We start from the raw sequence: 15703 nt of genomic DNA, 5'->3' as shown, positions 1-15703 counted from the left end.
CGTTTGTGTCTTTGCATATAACACTGTCTTCCCCCTTGTCCCTTAGCAAACTAAGGAGCGTGTGAAACTGCTGATCCAGCTGGCTGATGGCTTCTGCGAGAAAGGCCACAGTCACGCTGGAGAGATCAAAAAATGGGTGACAGCTGTGGACAAACGCTACCGAGACTTCTCCCTGCGCATGGACAAGTACCGCTGCAGCCTGGAGAAAGCCCTGGGCATCTCCTCGGACTCTAATAAGGCAGTGAGTGGACATGTGTTTTGGTAGATTACAGCTGTAGACGATCAGCTAATTCATATTCTCACTTACTTGGTCTGTCTCTTTAAATCACTTATCTTTTACTGTGTCTCTGCCTGTGTCAGAGTAAGGATCTCCAGTTGGACATCATCCCAGCCAAGGCTCCGGGGTCAGAGGTCAAGCTGCGGGATGCCGCTCATGAGCTAAACGAGGAGAAACGCAAGTCGGCACGCCGAAAGGAGTATGTCACCACTTCCTGTTTATGTCATACTTTTAGATATCGCAAAAACATAAGTCTTGTTCGGAGCAGGTGTATATATATAAAGAACAGCTGAACGGTTACTGAATGGCTACTTCAGAATAACTTAGCAGATTTAAAAAGTGCACTTGGTCCTGCCTAATAAAGCTGTTAAACATTTAGCCTGCATAGTTAAAAGCTCTACTTCTGAACAGTATGGGCTCTGCCTACAAACTAAACAAATAGTAGCTAGTCAGTATTTTCAGCACATTTTTTCTCCTGTTGGAAATATGTTTTATTGCCCCAAAGGAAGAGCAATTAAATTATCGGCTCTGTGCCCAAAACATGCAGCAGAGCAGCTTAGTGGTAACTAACATGGTCTTTTATTAGAAAGTCACAGGTTCAGTTCTTGCACCTGTCAGTGTCCTTGTCAACAGTAATCTTAACACCAAATCCCGACTTGCTCAATAGTTGTAAGTGGTTCTGAGTAAGAGTGACTTCAGTGTAAATGTACACACTTAATGAATTTACATGATTTAAACGTCCTCCTCCACCAGCCTCTTCTTTGCCAGCACCAGAACAGCAGGCACAACAGTGGAGAATAAATGAATCTACATGTAGTAGACGGGAAAAGGAGACTGCGTCATTTTGTACAAGCAGCATAAATCATGAGCATGATTTCAGTCTTTCATGGCTGGTTTATGACCAGGTTTTATGGCCCGTAGCTCTTTCATTATTCATTAGCGTTAATGGATGAAGCAGGCAGGCTGAAAGAAAGCTATTGGCATGGTGATTTATCATTATGTGGATGACGACAGTATGACAATTGTTCATTTTGTTCTTATGTGTGTCTTTGTGTGCGTGTCCAGGTTCATCATGGCAGAGCTGATTCAGACAGAAAAAACCTACGTGCGAGACCTGCGGGAGTGCATGGATGTAAGTGCAGCGCCGCAGCCCACCACTGTTAACCTGTTTCACTCCAGAGTTGTGCAACAGCTTTTCACACGAAATCTGGAAAATTATCAGAACGCTGTTAATGAGTTTGGTTGGTTTTTTTTTATGTTGTCGTCTTTTCTCCATGCAGACCTACCTGTGGGAGATGACCAGTGGAGTTGAGGAGATTCCTCCAGGAATCATCAACAAGGAGCACATCATCTTTGGAAACATGCAGGACCTCTATGAATTCCACCATAAGTAAGAAACATCTTCTATGACTTTATTCAATGCAAGTCCTTCATGGTCCGATAAATGTAAATCACATTTTTAATAAAAACAGTCATTAAAACAAAGTTTAGTATATTTAGAAACTTAATATACAACAGTTCCTCTGTAGTTAAGATATATACGTATGTTTTATCTTTCATTTTGGAATATCACTTTTTATTTAATAAAGCTCATGCTTTTGCTGTTTCTCACATTAACCTCTCATTCTTTGTTTGATCAGCATCTTTCTCAAAGAGTTGGAGAAATATGAGCAGCTACCAGAGGATGTTGGGCATTGCTTTGTCACATGGGTATGTATCATTTGTTCACCAGCTCAATTCTACCATTCAGTTAACATTTAGTATCTTGTTCTGTACCAATGGAAACTTAAATCCTTAGTGTTTGATTGCCCTTAGGTTCATGAAGCGCGCCTTAGCTCAGTCAGTCAACTTTCATCATCTTTCAAATCACCATCGCTGTAACGTCGGTCTGTCTTTGTCTAGGCTGATAAGTTCCAGATGTATGTGAGCTACTGTAAGAACAAACCCGACTCCACCCAGCTCATCCTAGAACATGCTGGGAACTACTTTGATGTGAGTATCGCCTGTGGTCGTTAAAATGAATGTGGTCTTTGTCAGTTACGTCCGATCACATGACTCCTCTTCTCTCTGCAGGAAATTCAACAGAGGCACCGACTGGCCAACTCCATCTCTTCCTATCTGATCAAGCCCGTACAGAGAATCACCAAGTATCAGCTCCTGCTGAAGGTAAACCATCATACCAAATATCACTGCTGAAGTGGCCATGTCCATACTTTCCTTGTTGTCATAGCTTCTGTGTGTGTCTGTTTAGGAGCTGCTGACCTGCTGTGAAGAAGGTAAAGGAGAGATCAAGGACGGCCTGGAGGTGATGCTCAGTGTGCCTAAGAAAGCCAACGATGCCATGCACCTCTCTATGCTGGAAGGTGGAACACACTAGTTATTTATGTTGCTGTGATCTTTTACTATTTGTAGTGAGCTTATCTTCTATCAAATTACAGCTCTTCCTAAAACAGACAACAACATGTTTTTTAAAGAATTTTCATGCTAATATCCCCTCCTTCTCCCAGGTTTTGACGAAAACATCGAGTCCCAGGGCGAGCTCATTCTCCAGGACTCCTTCCAGGTCTGGGATCCAAAAACCCTGATCCGTAAGGGTCGAGAGCGCCACCTCTTCCTCTTTGAGATGTCTCTTGTCTTCAGCAAGGAGGTCAAGGACTCAAACGGCAGGAGCAAATACATCTACAAGAGCAAACTCTTTGTAAGTAGATGATGGTCAACTGTTTTAATGATGAAAGGCGTTAGGAGATGTTTCTCTTGCTTAACCACATTAACTGAAATAAGAACAATGTGTTGAAAGAGCCAACCAGGCGTCTGTCTCAATCTATCGCACTTTATTGGGAGCAAGAGTATTTCAAATAGCCATTCTACTGCAGTGACAAAGTTTTTTAATTCTTCTTCTCTCTTTCCAGACCTCAGAGTTGGGGGTGACAGAGCACGTTGAAGGAGACCCCTGTAAGTTCGCTCTATGGCTGGGACGCACCCCGACTTCTGACAACAAGATTGTGCTCAAGGTAAAACACACTTCCTCTCATCTATTTCTTCTAAAATCTCCTTTGGGGTTTGACCAATATGGGTTTTCAAAGGCAGAAACCTGAGACAGCTGGGGACTAAAAGTCTTGATCGATCGTAACATTACAGGTATATATAAAAAAAAATGTAATCAAACAAGCTTCCAAATAAGTGTGTTGGATATCACTGAGGGAAATCATATCATTGGGGGGAAAAAGGCCAATGCTGGCCAAATGTGTCGGAAAATCTTTTATATTGGTCCAACCCAGTTCTCTCTCTTCATGTTCAACCCTCTCCTAGCTTTCTTATATTCTCGTCTCCCTGACGTCTTGTTTGATTGCATGAGCAGCTTCTAGGTGGCCAAGAAGCTTTCTGTAGTCACAAACTCCTCTTTTGTTCTTTCTTCTTCCTCTCCGTCTTCTGTCTGTCTCTCTCTTTGCCAGCCTCTGTCCTCTGGTTAGATCCGGCTTTGTTCCATCTGTTAACAAACTCAGGCACATCGGTATATCTGGGGCTGTGTCTTCTGTGGATGTTTGTATCTCTAATTCTCTCTGTGGGCTGATGTGCCTCCACCAACGCTGCTGACACTGACTCAACCCCTTGACGCCCACAATCTCCCACCCTGGCTCTCTGCCACTTTATCAAAGTGACGAGTTGCCGTCTTTCTCTACCAGAAAAATAAGCTTTTTAATGATTTGAACAATGTTGTAGAAGTAAGATATGACTTCAATGTATTTAGTTCTGTGAGTGAAATTTTCAAGCCCCCATTTTCACCTTCTGTGGGTTTTTCTTGTTGAATATTCTCACAGATGGATTAAAAATTGTGTCAGCCGTTGGAACAGCATGAAGCCAAAATCCTAACACATTATACTCTGAGCGTTACAACTCTATTATACATGTTGACTACCAAACTAACTGCTGAGAAGCAGTCATGTGTTATGTGCATTGTAAATGAAGTGTGTCTCATTACTAACCACACATGTTCACACACACACACACACACACACACACACCTTACAATCTGCTACATGTTTAATTGGCCTACAGTCCGCTGTCGAGGCAAATTATCAGTGTTGTACGTTTCTATCATGTCACACCGTTTTGTCAGCATAAAAAAATGTCATGTACATCTTCTAAAACCAAACCAGTGAAATTCTCTATTTTATATTTTAAATTCAAAGCTAAGTCAGGGATCCAAACATGGAGCGATGGTGAGTACAAACTATCCCACAACACAGCCCTCAGCCACTTCTCACAAGTCTGAAACACAAACTCTTAGCACTTCTTATCCCTGCTATTTTTCTTGGGACAGTAGCTTAGGAACACTCTAGATGGGCAAAAGCAGTAGCCTACATGTACTCCTCAGAAGAAAGCCACTTTAACCCAGTGCCATAGCTGGAGGCTAAATGATTGTAGCGTAAAATATTGTAGGGCAATGATTCACAACCAGCTGTACTTGGGACCCCAGGGGGTACTCCAGCAGTTGCCAAGGGGTATGTGGAAAGATTGTTTCGTCACTCAACTACACTGAACAAAATTATAAACGCAACACTTTTGTTTTTGCCTCCATTCATCATGTGTGCCATCCCCATGCTGTCTGAACAGCATCTTGATATGCCACACCTGTGAGGTGGATGGATTAAGGAGAAGTGCTCACTGACACAGATTGACAGATTTGTGAACAGCATTTGAGAGAAATAGGCCTTTTGTGTACATAGAGAAAGTCTTAGATCTTTGAGTTCAGCTCATGATGAATGGCGGCAAAAACAAAAGTGTTGCGTTTATAATTTTGTTCAGTATAATTAGAAAAAACAGAAATATCCACATATTGACTTTGCACCTGAACACTGCTGTGATTTAGTGTCTGTGAAAATTAGTTCCCAAATGAGCAGAGAGGTCTAAACATTTGTTACCTAAAACATATGAATTAATAAAATAATTAGCTTATAGTAATACATAAACTGTAGACATAGCTGCAAACAGCGTAAATGATGTATATGTGTGTGTGTAATCGGTTTTCCATTCTTAAAATAGAATTACGGAAAACAGTTCAAATAGTTAGCTGTAAAATTATTTTATTAAAAAATAATTAAGTACATCTGTGAGGGTTGTTGGGGGTACAGCTAACAAAAAAAGGTTGAGAACTGCTGCTTTAGGGGTCCACAGCCAGAGTGCTCATGTAAAATAAAATGTATCTGAAAATTTCTTTCAGTTGATATGAAGTGATGAGGTCTGTTCAGACTTGTGTGAAACACGGAGTGAAACAAGAATTCCAAATAAAGTCCATTCCTTGACAACTCTAATGTTTGACTTTTTGAACTCGATCCATTGTTGACCAATAACAGGCATCAAGCATTGAGAACAAGCAGGACTGGATCAAGCACATCAGGGAGGTGATTCAGGAGCGCACCATTCACCTGAGAGGAGCGCTCAAGCAGCCCATTCATATTCCCAAAGCAACTACAGCCAAGCACCACAAGGGGCGAAGGTAAGCGTGTGACACCTAAAGCTGAAGATCTTCTAGGGAGCAGGAAGAGATTTATTTATTTATTTTTAATCAAACCAGTCACATTCACTCTAAAACAGAAACACTTGCACCTTTTATTGATTGTGTGTGTGTCTATTAGGGATGGAGAGGACCTGGACAGTCAGGGTGAAGGCAGCAGCCAACCAGACACCATCTCTCTGGCATCCCGCACATCACAGAACACACTGGACAGCGACAAGGTGAGCCAAACACACACACACGACCAGAAATTATGTCCTAACTGCACATTGTCTGCATTTCGAAGAATACCTAAGTGCAGCTTGCTTCCCAAAACCAGCTCATAGTGATTCTCCTGTCTCCCTCAGCTCTCCGGTGGCTGTGAGCTGACTGTGGTGATACACGACTTCATGGCCAGCAACAGCAACGAGCTGACAGTACGGCGCGGTCAGACGGTGGAGGTTCTGGAGCGCTGCCACGAAAAGCCAGACTGGTGCCTGGTCAGGACCACAGACCGCTCCCCTGCCCTGGAGGGCCTGGTGCCCTGCGCCATGCTCTGCATCGCCCATTCCAGGTCATCCATGGAGATGGAAGGCATCTTCAACCACAAAGGTACAGAATGTGGTGTGAATGGTCAGTTTTGACGGAGTACGTCTGCGAGGGAGGAAATGATACACGTATCCTGTATTTAAGAACTTTTATGCACTAGGAATGACACAGAAAGTTATTTAATTTTAGAAAATCTTCATCATAAATCAGCTTTAAAGCATAACTTCACTCTGTCTTTCACAGACACTCTGTCAGTGTGCAGCAATGACTCCATCATGCCAGGGTCGTCCGCTACGCTGCAACCTGCTCACGGCATCAGCTCCCACACCTCACCAGGGCCCAAACGGCCAGGTATGGTGACCTTTGCCATACCGTTTGTTGCGCTAAAGATCTCACAACCCTCCTACATCAGAGTGGTGTACAGAAAAAATTTTTAATTTACCAGAGTACTTTTCCCCACATGTTACTACCACTGATAAATCTACTTCTAAAGTAGGGAGTTTTAGTGATTTTTCTAACTAAAAATATCACTTTAAGGCAACAAATACAGGTGGAAGTGTAGTGATGAATGCTATATAGATGAAATCTTTCCCTCCCTCTGTCATTTAAAGAAGCGAACTGAGTTTGGTGTGTTTGGTTTATTTCTTTATTAGGTAACACCCTGCGGAAGTGGCTCACCAGCCCTGTGCGTCGGCTAAGCAGCGGCAAGGCAGATGGCCATGTGAAGAAGCTGGCCCACAAACACAAGAAGAGCCGAGATGTGAGGAAGAGCGGGGAGATGACGATGGGGTCCCAGAAAGACTCGGACGACAGTGCCGCTACACCTCAGGACGAGACTGTGGAGGAGGTGAGTGGATCCACGATAAATCACACTCTCTTCCTCTCTTCAATTAGCAGCTCTGTCAAGTATTGTGACATCATCTCTGCTTTGCCATCCATTTGTGCTGCAGAGGGTTCGTAACGAGGGCTTGTCAAGCGGCACGCTGTCCAAGTCCAGTTCTTCGGGCATGCAGAGCTGCGGAGAGGAAGAGGGCGAGGAAGGCGCCGACTCTGTACCTCTGCCTCCACCTATGGCCATCCAGCAGCACAGCCTGCTGCAGCCAGACTCACAGGATGACAAGGTGAGCAGAGGGAGGACGTTACAGTGGGGACAGAAGAGAGGGGGTGGACAGACAGGCAAAGATGATGAACAGGGGAAGCAGAGGGGACACAGGGAGCAGGAGACGGTATGTTTCGGGACTGGGACAAAAACTATTTTCACCTTTGACTTTTAACATTTCCTAGTGCTACAAAGTTGATTCACATTATTCTTTAAATTTAAAGTCCAGAAATCACCAAAGTTATCTCCTTCCCACCTTTTGGAATTAGGGCTGGATGAATCTGTATAAAGTGTTATGAGCCTAGATGCTGCCAGAGATTTTTGTTCATTTAAATATGGCAACAAAGCTATGCGTCGCTACATTACAGATAAATCACTACAGTTTTCTGAACGTGTTTGTCAATTTTTAATCTGTGGTGAACGGAAGCTCTGATCTTTAGCTTCAATATTTTGCATTATTTTGTTTAAAGTTTTATGATATCAAGTGTAGCCCAGTCCTATTTCAAACAATCTCTTTCACCTTTGTTGAGTGTATTAAAAAGCATTACGTATTATCCCTGGTTCCCTAATTACATATGTTGGGGTGTGCAGTGTTTATGCACGCTATAGGTTTTTCCTAAATAAAAGGCCAGCCATGATGCTACCATGAACTTAATAATTGCACTGTTAGTGCATTTTGTATGTTTGCATTTTTGATTTAACTGTAGAAAGTAAAAGCAGCTGAATAGTATGTGCTTTGTACAATAAAGGGAAGGGGAGATGGCTTTAATAGCCATTGAAATCTGTGTCTGAAAATACATCACATTTGGTATATTGGTATACTCTAAGGGTTCGTTTCAGTTAGACCGTAGATCATGTATATTACACACTATACACTTACAGGTCCTCTCTCTTGTCATTGCTGTTATGATTTTTAATTCTTGTAGGTTACATTTTCGCTCATTTCAGTCTCCCACTTTTCCCAAAAAGTGCATTTTCCTGACAGTTTAAGTTTTAAGGCTCCTTAGTTTCTGTTATGCATAACATTTAATCCTGGCATATTGCATCATATTCTCCTTCTCTTCTAAAGCAGAATGCAATGAAAAGTTTCAGACACGCCAAGTCTCCTCCTTGACTAAAGCGGAGACCCCTCTGACACTAATTTCTGTTTCTCTTTTGTTTCGTTTCCTGGTTGTATCGTTTGCTGTTTGCCACGCTGTAGCATTACCTTGATTTATGTCCTGTCTTTGCTTTGTCTCAGTTTCCATACCTATCCATCTGAAATGTCCCGCTCGTCCCCCTCTGTTTCTTACCTCAGTCAATTCTTTAATTCTCTTTTTTCCCCGCACTCTTCAGCTTTAAATGCTACTTGCTAAAGGCTTTTCCTTCGGTTTCTACAACAGTTTCTAGATTGAAAGGAAATGAAGCTAGCAGCTCTTTTAGACTTAAGTTTCTTCTTCTCTCTGTCCCCTAAAACTCACTCTTCCTTACTTTTGTATTTTTCTGAACTCTTAAACATTCCTGAATTTCTTTAGTGCAGAAGTTTTTCCTTTTTTTCTTTTTTTTTTTTCATTTTGTCTAGTACTTTCTGCCCTGTTTCTACAACACACCGCTGTAATGCAGAGTCGACTTGGCGCAAAGGCATTACGGGAAAATATAGATAAAGAGAAGGTGCATGTAGCTCTTTACTCTAAACGGAGGACAATGTGGAAGTTTTTCCCGTTTGTGTTAGTGCAGATCAGACGGCTCTAATGCCAAATTCACGTCAAGTATAAATTTCGAGGGAATTTTTTAATGCCTTGAGCCTGCTGGAATACCACAGGACTGCAGCTTTTTTCTGCATGTTAATCATTCATAGGTTTGGAAAGCGTTGGTGAGGTTTAAAAGACACAGGTAGATGTCAGTATTAATACAATGAGGAAACGGGGATTCCCTCTCAGCTGAGCAGGCAGCTCCCCTGAATAATTATCTTAGTATGACCCCACACACTGAGGTGAAAGTTCAAAAGCCCCCCTGTCCCCATCATCCTTCAACCCCCTCCCTCACCCCCGCCCTGCCCGCTCGTCCTCATCTCCCTTTTACCCTCTGTGCGTTAACCTCATTACCCATGCGAGTAATTGGCATCTCTAAACGCTGGCGAGGCCAGAAGGGCACACAGCCTCACCCAGAAAACCTAATTGTGGAAAGTCTTGAAGCACAGCACAGCAAGGGTGAGAGTCTCCTCAACTATATATACATACATACATACACCTCTTTCATTCTCGCTCTGTTAGCATCCTTTTTTATTTTCATTATTTCAAAGGCTGTTCATCATCACAGGAAAGCACCGGAAACATCTTCCTTTCAAAACATGACTTTTTTTACCCTCTCCAGCCATCCTCCCCATCACCATTTTGACACTTTTTTCCCACTTCTTCATTTTGTTCACTTTCAGCCTCATGTTTTTACCTTTCCATTGAGTTTTTTTTTGTTAAATAACATATACTTTTCTTTTTCACTTTCTCTGAACCTTTAGATATAAACCCCCAGCATTGGGGTTTCACTTCTGGAAACATCTTTTTCACTAAGTCATTGCTCACTCAAAAAACTAAATTAAAACATTTGCTTATAATAAAACTAACTAAGAAACAAGCTAAACAAAAGCTTGAAATTAATCTTAACCCAAACATAAGCATGACCTTTAACCAAAAAATAATATTAAGCTATTTCTTTTGCTATCCATTTATAGACTCTTCCAACTTACAGTACATGTAGGTCATGGGTCAAGTTTTCACACAAAACAGGAGTATAATCTGTTTTAGAGATGAAGAAATTGTTGTTTTACATAGCAAGTGTAGTTGTCACATCTCTTTAAATGACTGATTAAGTAAAGCTTGTATCAGTTAAACTATAGTCTGGTTACATTAAACGCTACGTTACATTATCTGTAGGAGTTGTATTGACGCCAGCTGAAGAGCAGAGTTAGCAGATGTAGTTGTTAGATAGTATGTATTACCAGGTTCTAATGCTCTTTTTTCTTCCCTCCACCCTCATCCCGTCCTCTCAACTCTCTATTTTTACCCAGACCTCTTCTCGGTTGTCGGTCCGTCCATCCAGTTCAGAGACGCCCAGTGCCGCCGAGTTAGTGAGCGCCATCGAGGAGCTGGTCAAAAGCAAGATGGTAGGATAACAGAGGAAAACGAGAACCCATGCAGGAAACCTTGCCAGCATGTGGATTATGGCATCAGCTGACTGCCTGAATATGCTGAAGACATTTGTCACTTTTACACGAGTTAGCATTTAGTTTACCGTCTGTTTTTCCCTGGTGCAGGCTTTGGAGGACAGACCCAGCTCACTGTCAGTAGAACAGGGAGACAGCAGCTCTCCTTCCTTCAACCCCTCTGACAACTCCCTCCTCTCCTCCTCCTCCCCCATGGAAGAGATGGACGAACGCAGGACCAGCGTCCTCAAGAAAAGACAGTACGTCCGCTTCCTTCATCTGCATCACAGACACTGAGGTGTTTGGGGAATTCGCTGTGACTTTCCCTCATGTCTGGAATTTTGTTTCTGTCTCTGCTGTAGTTACATTCTGCTGGAGTTGGTGGAGACAGAGAGAGAATATGTTAGAGACCTCGGCCTAGTGGTGGAGGTGAGTTGCTGCTTTATCAGCTGCTTACCTAGTTGCAAATGACTGTGTGTGGAAGTTTGTTGGTTCCTAATAGTACAGTTTATTCTAAGCATTTTAAAATGTCACTTGAAAGAATTAGACTTGATTATTTGCTGAACTTTTGCAGAACCCTTGTTGTAAATTTCTGTTAATGTGTTTGTGCATCTCCACCGTAAGGGCTACATGAGCCGGATGAAGGAGGAGGGTGTCCCTGATGATATGAAGGGAAAAGACAAAATCGTGTTTGGCAACATCCACCAGATCTACGACTGTCACAAAGAGTATGTGACGCACACATATGTAGAATGCAGAGCTTTCCCTGGCCAAATTCAGTAGTAGTAATCTAGTACGGTAGCTTACACCTCTCTCTCTCTCTCTTTTATAGTTTCTTTCTTGGCGAGCTGGAGAAATGTTTGGACGACCCCGACAAACTGGCACCCCTCTTTCTCAAACAGGTTCGTCCATGGTGAATGTAAAACTCCTACTTTGTTTGGACAATGCTTATATACCCCTTTGATCATGCTGTAATTGTGTACGCTTTTTGTATCCAGGAGCGGAGGCTAAACATGTATGTAGTCTACTGTCAAAACAAGCCCAAGTCAGAGCACATCGTCTCAGAATACATCGACACCTACTTTGAGGTATGAGTCCATTATTTTGAAGAGACGCATCTGAGATGCATCAGGTTCTGTAGTAACCCTTGACCTTTGACTTTGTAGGACCTGAAGCAGCGGCTGGGACACAGGCTACAGATCTCAGACCTGCTCATCAAGCCAGTCCAGAGGATCATGAAGTACCAGCTGCTGCTTAAGGTTGGTCTCTTAATACAGCAGAGGGCGCCAGAGCTGTAGCTCTTTACCTGCCTCCTCTTTGTGTAGTCTTGCCATCTGAACAGGCGTCCATATTATTATACAGTCATCTCCTTATAATCTACATTGATGTATAAAAGTGTGAGTTGTTCAGTTTAAAATCACTTTTTTCTGTTTTAGGATTTCCTGAAACACTCTAAAAAGGCTGGGCTGGAGTCTATGGAGTTGGAGGTAAGCTGAATTGACAGCGCTTCTTAATCACAACTAAACATTGTTCAGCAATCCCATCAACCTTGTGCTACTTTTGTGACTCTTCCAGAAAGCAGTGGAGGTCATGTGCATCGTGCCAAAAAGGTGTAATGATATGATGAATGTCGGCCGGCTTCAGGGATTTGATGTAAGAACAAGCAACGCTGCGCTCATCAACACAACGCGTTCTTCACAGCATGTTGCCTTCTGAACAAAAACTTCTACCTCACATCATTTCAATTTTCTCCACCCTCCCGTGCCGTCTCTTTTTTTCCTACACCTGATCTACCCATTTCCATCTTGTTCATCTCCCTCTCCAGGGCAAGATTGTGGCTCAGGGCCGCCTTTTGCTGCAGGACACGTTCATGGTATTAGACCCCGAGGGAAGTCTGCTCGGCCGGATGAAAGAGAGGAGAGTCTTCCTCTTTGAGCAGCTGGTCATCTTTAGCGAGCCCCTCGACAAGAAGAAAGGTTTCTCCTTGCCCGGCTTCCTCTACAAGAATAGCATCAAGGTAACTGATATATATGGGGGGCTGTGCACGGTGTACTGCATTATCAGTGAAGGCCAGTGGAACTGAGGATGTATGAATATCTGTCAGCTAAATGGCTCCTCCTAGTGGATAAACTGCAGCATGTATTAAACTAATAATAATCAAAAACAATAACATTACTACTACTAATAATAAATAGTGTATATAATATAATAATGATAATCAGTTAGTTTTTGAGTGAGTAACAATCTAAAATGTACACTCCTAATGTAGATATACTATGATAATTTCAAAATAAGATAAATTTTCTGTTTTTGTACGTTATGCAACAAGAATCTCCATTGCGGTTTATTGGAGCTTTTATTTTGACAATGTAGTCATCTGGATTAACTTTTTTTAAGAGTGAAATGTTGGGTTTTAAATCTATATTATCGAAGAATAAGTCAATTGAGGGAAGAGAATGCAAGAAAAATGCTGAAGCAATGATTGATTTCTTAACTATTAAAGCTTAGTATTTACTTCGAACTACTGTGGTATGTAACAATGCGTCTCCCTCTCCCTTTGCACTCTGTAGGTAAGCTGTTTGGGTCTAGAGGAGAATGTGGAAGGCGACCCCTGTAAGTTCAGTCTCAGTTCTCGGTCAACCAACGGCACCGTGGAGTCCTTTGTGCTTCACTCCTCCCACCCAGGGGTGCGTGAGGTCTGGACCCTTCAGATCAGCCAGATACTCGAGAGCCAACGCAACTTCCTCAATGGTAGGCGTGCACACACACAAACATAGGAGTTTTATAGGAGGACTGTTGGCAACATGGCCATGCTTGTCTCTTTGGTACCTTATCACAGCTCTGACCTCACCAATAGAGTATCAGAGGAACCATGTAGGGGCAAGCGGTGGGTCATGTGTGCCCAGCACGGGAGCTCCGGTTGGGGGCAGCAGTGGGTCCAGTGCGCCCCCTGGAGTCGGAGGTGGAAGCTCCCAGGCTAGCGCCATCCCTTCAGGGCCCCAGGGTGGCTCTCGTCGGCCCTCCAGGATCCCCCAGCCCTCACGCCTGCCCCAGCCCCTACGCCTCCACCCTGGGGCTGACACCGACGGCCCCAACAAGATGTCAGGTATGGAACGTCTGTCTATTTGTGAAATTTGTTTTGTAAAATGAAAGATGTGACTGAGTTGTGAGTTCTGCTCACTTATGATCCAGGTTCGTCGTCTTGTCCTATCCACTCTCCCCTACTCCCTCCAGGGGGTAGCCCGCAGGGCAAGCGCCCCATCCAGACCCTAGAGGACCAACCACAGACCCCCACTGTTCCTGCCCCTATTCCCCGCGCCACAGTTGGGCCCCTGCCCTCTACACCCACATCCAAACCACGGCCAGGAGCCGTGTCCCCAATGGCCTTGCCCCTGGCCACTCCTGCCTTTGGCAAGGATGGCCTCCCTCCTCCCCCTCCCAGCCCGGGCCAGAAGTCTGGATCTGGATTTTGGAGCTCCATGCCAGGCTCTCCAGCCAGCCGGCCTGGCTCGTTCACTTTCCCGGGGGAGGCAGGAGAGACTCCTGTCCGTCAGAACTCGAACCAGATCCAGACTGGCTCTGGATCTAGCAGCCTAACTCACAGACACTCCACACACAGCAAGGAAGCCGACCGCATGAGTACGTGCTCATCGGCCAGCGAGCAGTCCATCCAGTCCACCCAGAGTAACGGGGTAAGACTAATACCTGCTGCCCAGTGTTGCACCGACTAACACCGAGGCAAAGGGAGGCCTGGTCTGTCCTGTCTGTCTCCTGTCCTGCTGCAGCCAGCGCTACTAATCTGTCCCCTACTACATATTTCTGACAACCTTCACTGCTCTTCAGCATCATCTTTTCTAACTTTAGCCAATTTCTGAAGACAATCTCTAGCAAACGTTTCCGCTGTCAACACGTTTTCAGGTTCAAAACCTCTCTAGTGGACCTCAGTCAGCTCCTCAGTGATTCTCTTTCAAGGCTGTCTCTTGATTTCTTAACTCTAAGCTTACACTAACACCTGACTTCCTCCTGGCCGTCCTTCACCTCCTGCTGTCTTCATGGTGTGTTACTGAAATGTACTTTTCCTGAAACTAACCTGACGTTTGTGGTTCGCCTCCAAACGTACTCGACAGAGATGCTCTCATTCAGCCTAACGTTCCTCCTCTTTGCCTGGAGCTGCAGAGCAAAGATGAGTGAAATGGAAATCTCCATCTTATTCCTGCCTTTCTTCATCCAGTTCTTTGTCCCCCCCCCCCCAAGAAGAAATTAATGAATCACTGTTTTTTAGTCTTTCTTGCACTTCACTCTAATCCTTTCTGAAGACTTTATCAAGTGGACACTAATCAAACATCTATCTCAGTGTTTGTCCTCTGCTACAACCTTCTCTCACTTTTCCAAAAGTATTGGATTTATATTTTAGTGTGAAATCCCAACTTGTGTTAAGATTTTACTGCAATGAAGCGTGTGAGATTGTACTTACAATTTCCCACGTGCCCGTGTTTCCTCCCTTGTGGTGTGCAGAGTGAAAGTAGCAGCAGCAGTAGCGTATCCACCATGTTGGTGACCCAGGACTACATGGCAGTGAAGGAGGATGAGATCAGCGTCATTCAGGGTGAGGTGGTCCAGATCTTGGCCAGCAACCAGCAAAACATGTTCCTGGTGTTCAGGGCGGCTACTGAGCAGGGCCCCGCCGCCGAGGGCTGGATCCCCGGATTTGTGCTGGGACACACCTCTGCCATAGTCCCTGATTGCCCCGAAGGATCCATCAAGTAAGAGCTCTGAGAAATTGTTAATGTTCTGTTAAAAATGAATGGTTGCAGTCTCATATCTGTCTCAGCTTCATCCATATTATTGATTGAAGCTGTCCTGAACCACATTTAAATTAGAGACGAATAAATCTACCTCAGTGTCAGTGTGATTTGACTGGATCCCTTTTGTTGTCCCAGCAGGAAGTCTTCATCCTGGCACACGTCCCTACGCATCCGTAAAAAGTCTGAGAAGAAGGAGAAGGAGGCAAAGAAAGAGACCAAGCTGGAAAACGGTTACAGGAAGTCCAGAGATGGCATGGCCAATAAAGTTTCTGTAAAGGTGAGTTTATCAGTACATCTGAAG

General features: G+C 43.8%; 1 protein-coding gene and 1 long non-coding RNA gene across 7 annotated transcripts in view; one reads left to right on the top strand and one right to left on the bottom strand.

The window, feature by feature from the left end:
• The window catches only part of trioa (trio Rho guanine nucleotide exchange factor a), a 75465-nt gene that overhangs the window by 54513 nt on the left and 5249 nt on the right, over positions 1-15703 (top strand). The window contains exons 25-56 of one of the 6 annotated variants that reach the window (XM_038724490.1): positions 47-241; positions 361-476; positions 1343-1409; positions 1558-1667; positions 1918-1987; positions 2180-2269; positions 2351-2443; positions 2529-2640; positions 2785-2975; positions 3187-3288; positions 4468-4497; positions 5632-5774; positions 5914-6013; positions 6140-6383; positions 6564-6671; positions 6974-7167; positions 7271-7441; positions 10463-10558; positions 10709-10857; positions 10960-11026; positions 11222-11325; positions 11430-11499; positions 11596-11685; positions 11764-11856; positions 12034-12084; positions 12173-12250; positions 12423-12614; positions 13168-13348; positions 13437-13703; positions 13790-14289; positions 15113-15360; positions 15541-15679. In XM_038724490.1, the coding sequence (XP_038580418.1) occupies positions 47-241; positions 361-476; positions 1343-1409; positions 1558-1667; positions 1918-1987; positions 2180-2269; positions 2351-2443; positions 2529-2640; positions 2785-2975; positions 3187-3288; positions 4468-4497; positions 5632-5774; positions 5914-6013; positions 6140-6383; positions 6564-6671; positions 6974-7167; positions 7271-7441; positions 10463-10558; positions 10709-10857; positions 10960-11026; positions 11222-11325; positions 11430-11499; positions 11596-11685; positions 11764-11856; positions 12034-12084; positions 12173-12250; positions 12423-12614; positions 13168-13348; positions 13437-13703; positions 13790-14289; positions 15113-15360; positions 15541-15679 (4461 nt within the window). Of the gene's footprint in view, positions 1-46; positions 242-360; positions 477-1342; positions 1410-1557; positions 1668-1917; positions 1988-2179; positions 2270-2350; positions 2444-2528; positions 2641-2784; positions 2976-3186; positions 3289-4467; positions 4498-5631; positions 5775-5913; positions 6014-6139; positions 6384-6563; positions 6672-6973; positions 7168-7270; positions 7442-8620; positions 8681-10462; positions 10559-10708; positions 10858-10959; positions 11027-11221; positions 11326-11429; positions 11500-11595; positions 11686-11763; positions 11857-12033; positions 12085-12172; positions 12251-12422; positions 12615-13167; positions 13349-13436; positions 13704-13789; positions 14290-15112; positions 15361-15537; positions 15680-15703 lie in introns of those variants that run through there. The other 5 variants (XM_038724489.1, XM_038724494.1, XM_038724493.1 and 2 more) reach the window with 5 other exon arrangements.
• On the bottom strand, positions 9652-15634 carry LOC119906984. Its single transcript, XR_005445066.1, has 3 exons — positions 15494-15634; positions 15072-15369; positions 9652-10969 (listed from the first exon to the last, which is right to left on the bottom strand). It is a non-coding gene; the product is annotated as an uncharacterized LOC119906984 (long non-coding RNA).

This window comes from Micropterus salmoides, unplaced genomic scaffold (assembly GCF_014851395.1).
Source record: "Micropterus salmoides isolate LMB-PRFRI ecotype aquatic unplaced genomic scaffold, ASM1485139v1 Ms_hic_scaffold_17, whole genome shotgun sequence".
Taxonomy (NCBI): Eukaryota; Metazoa; Chordata; class Actinopteri; order Centrarchiformes; family Centrarchidae; genus Micropterus; species Micropterus salmoides.
The sequence above is the reverse complement of the archived record's forward strand: the minus strand, read 5'-3'. Positions and strand labels throughout refer to the sequence as shown.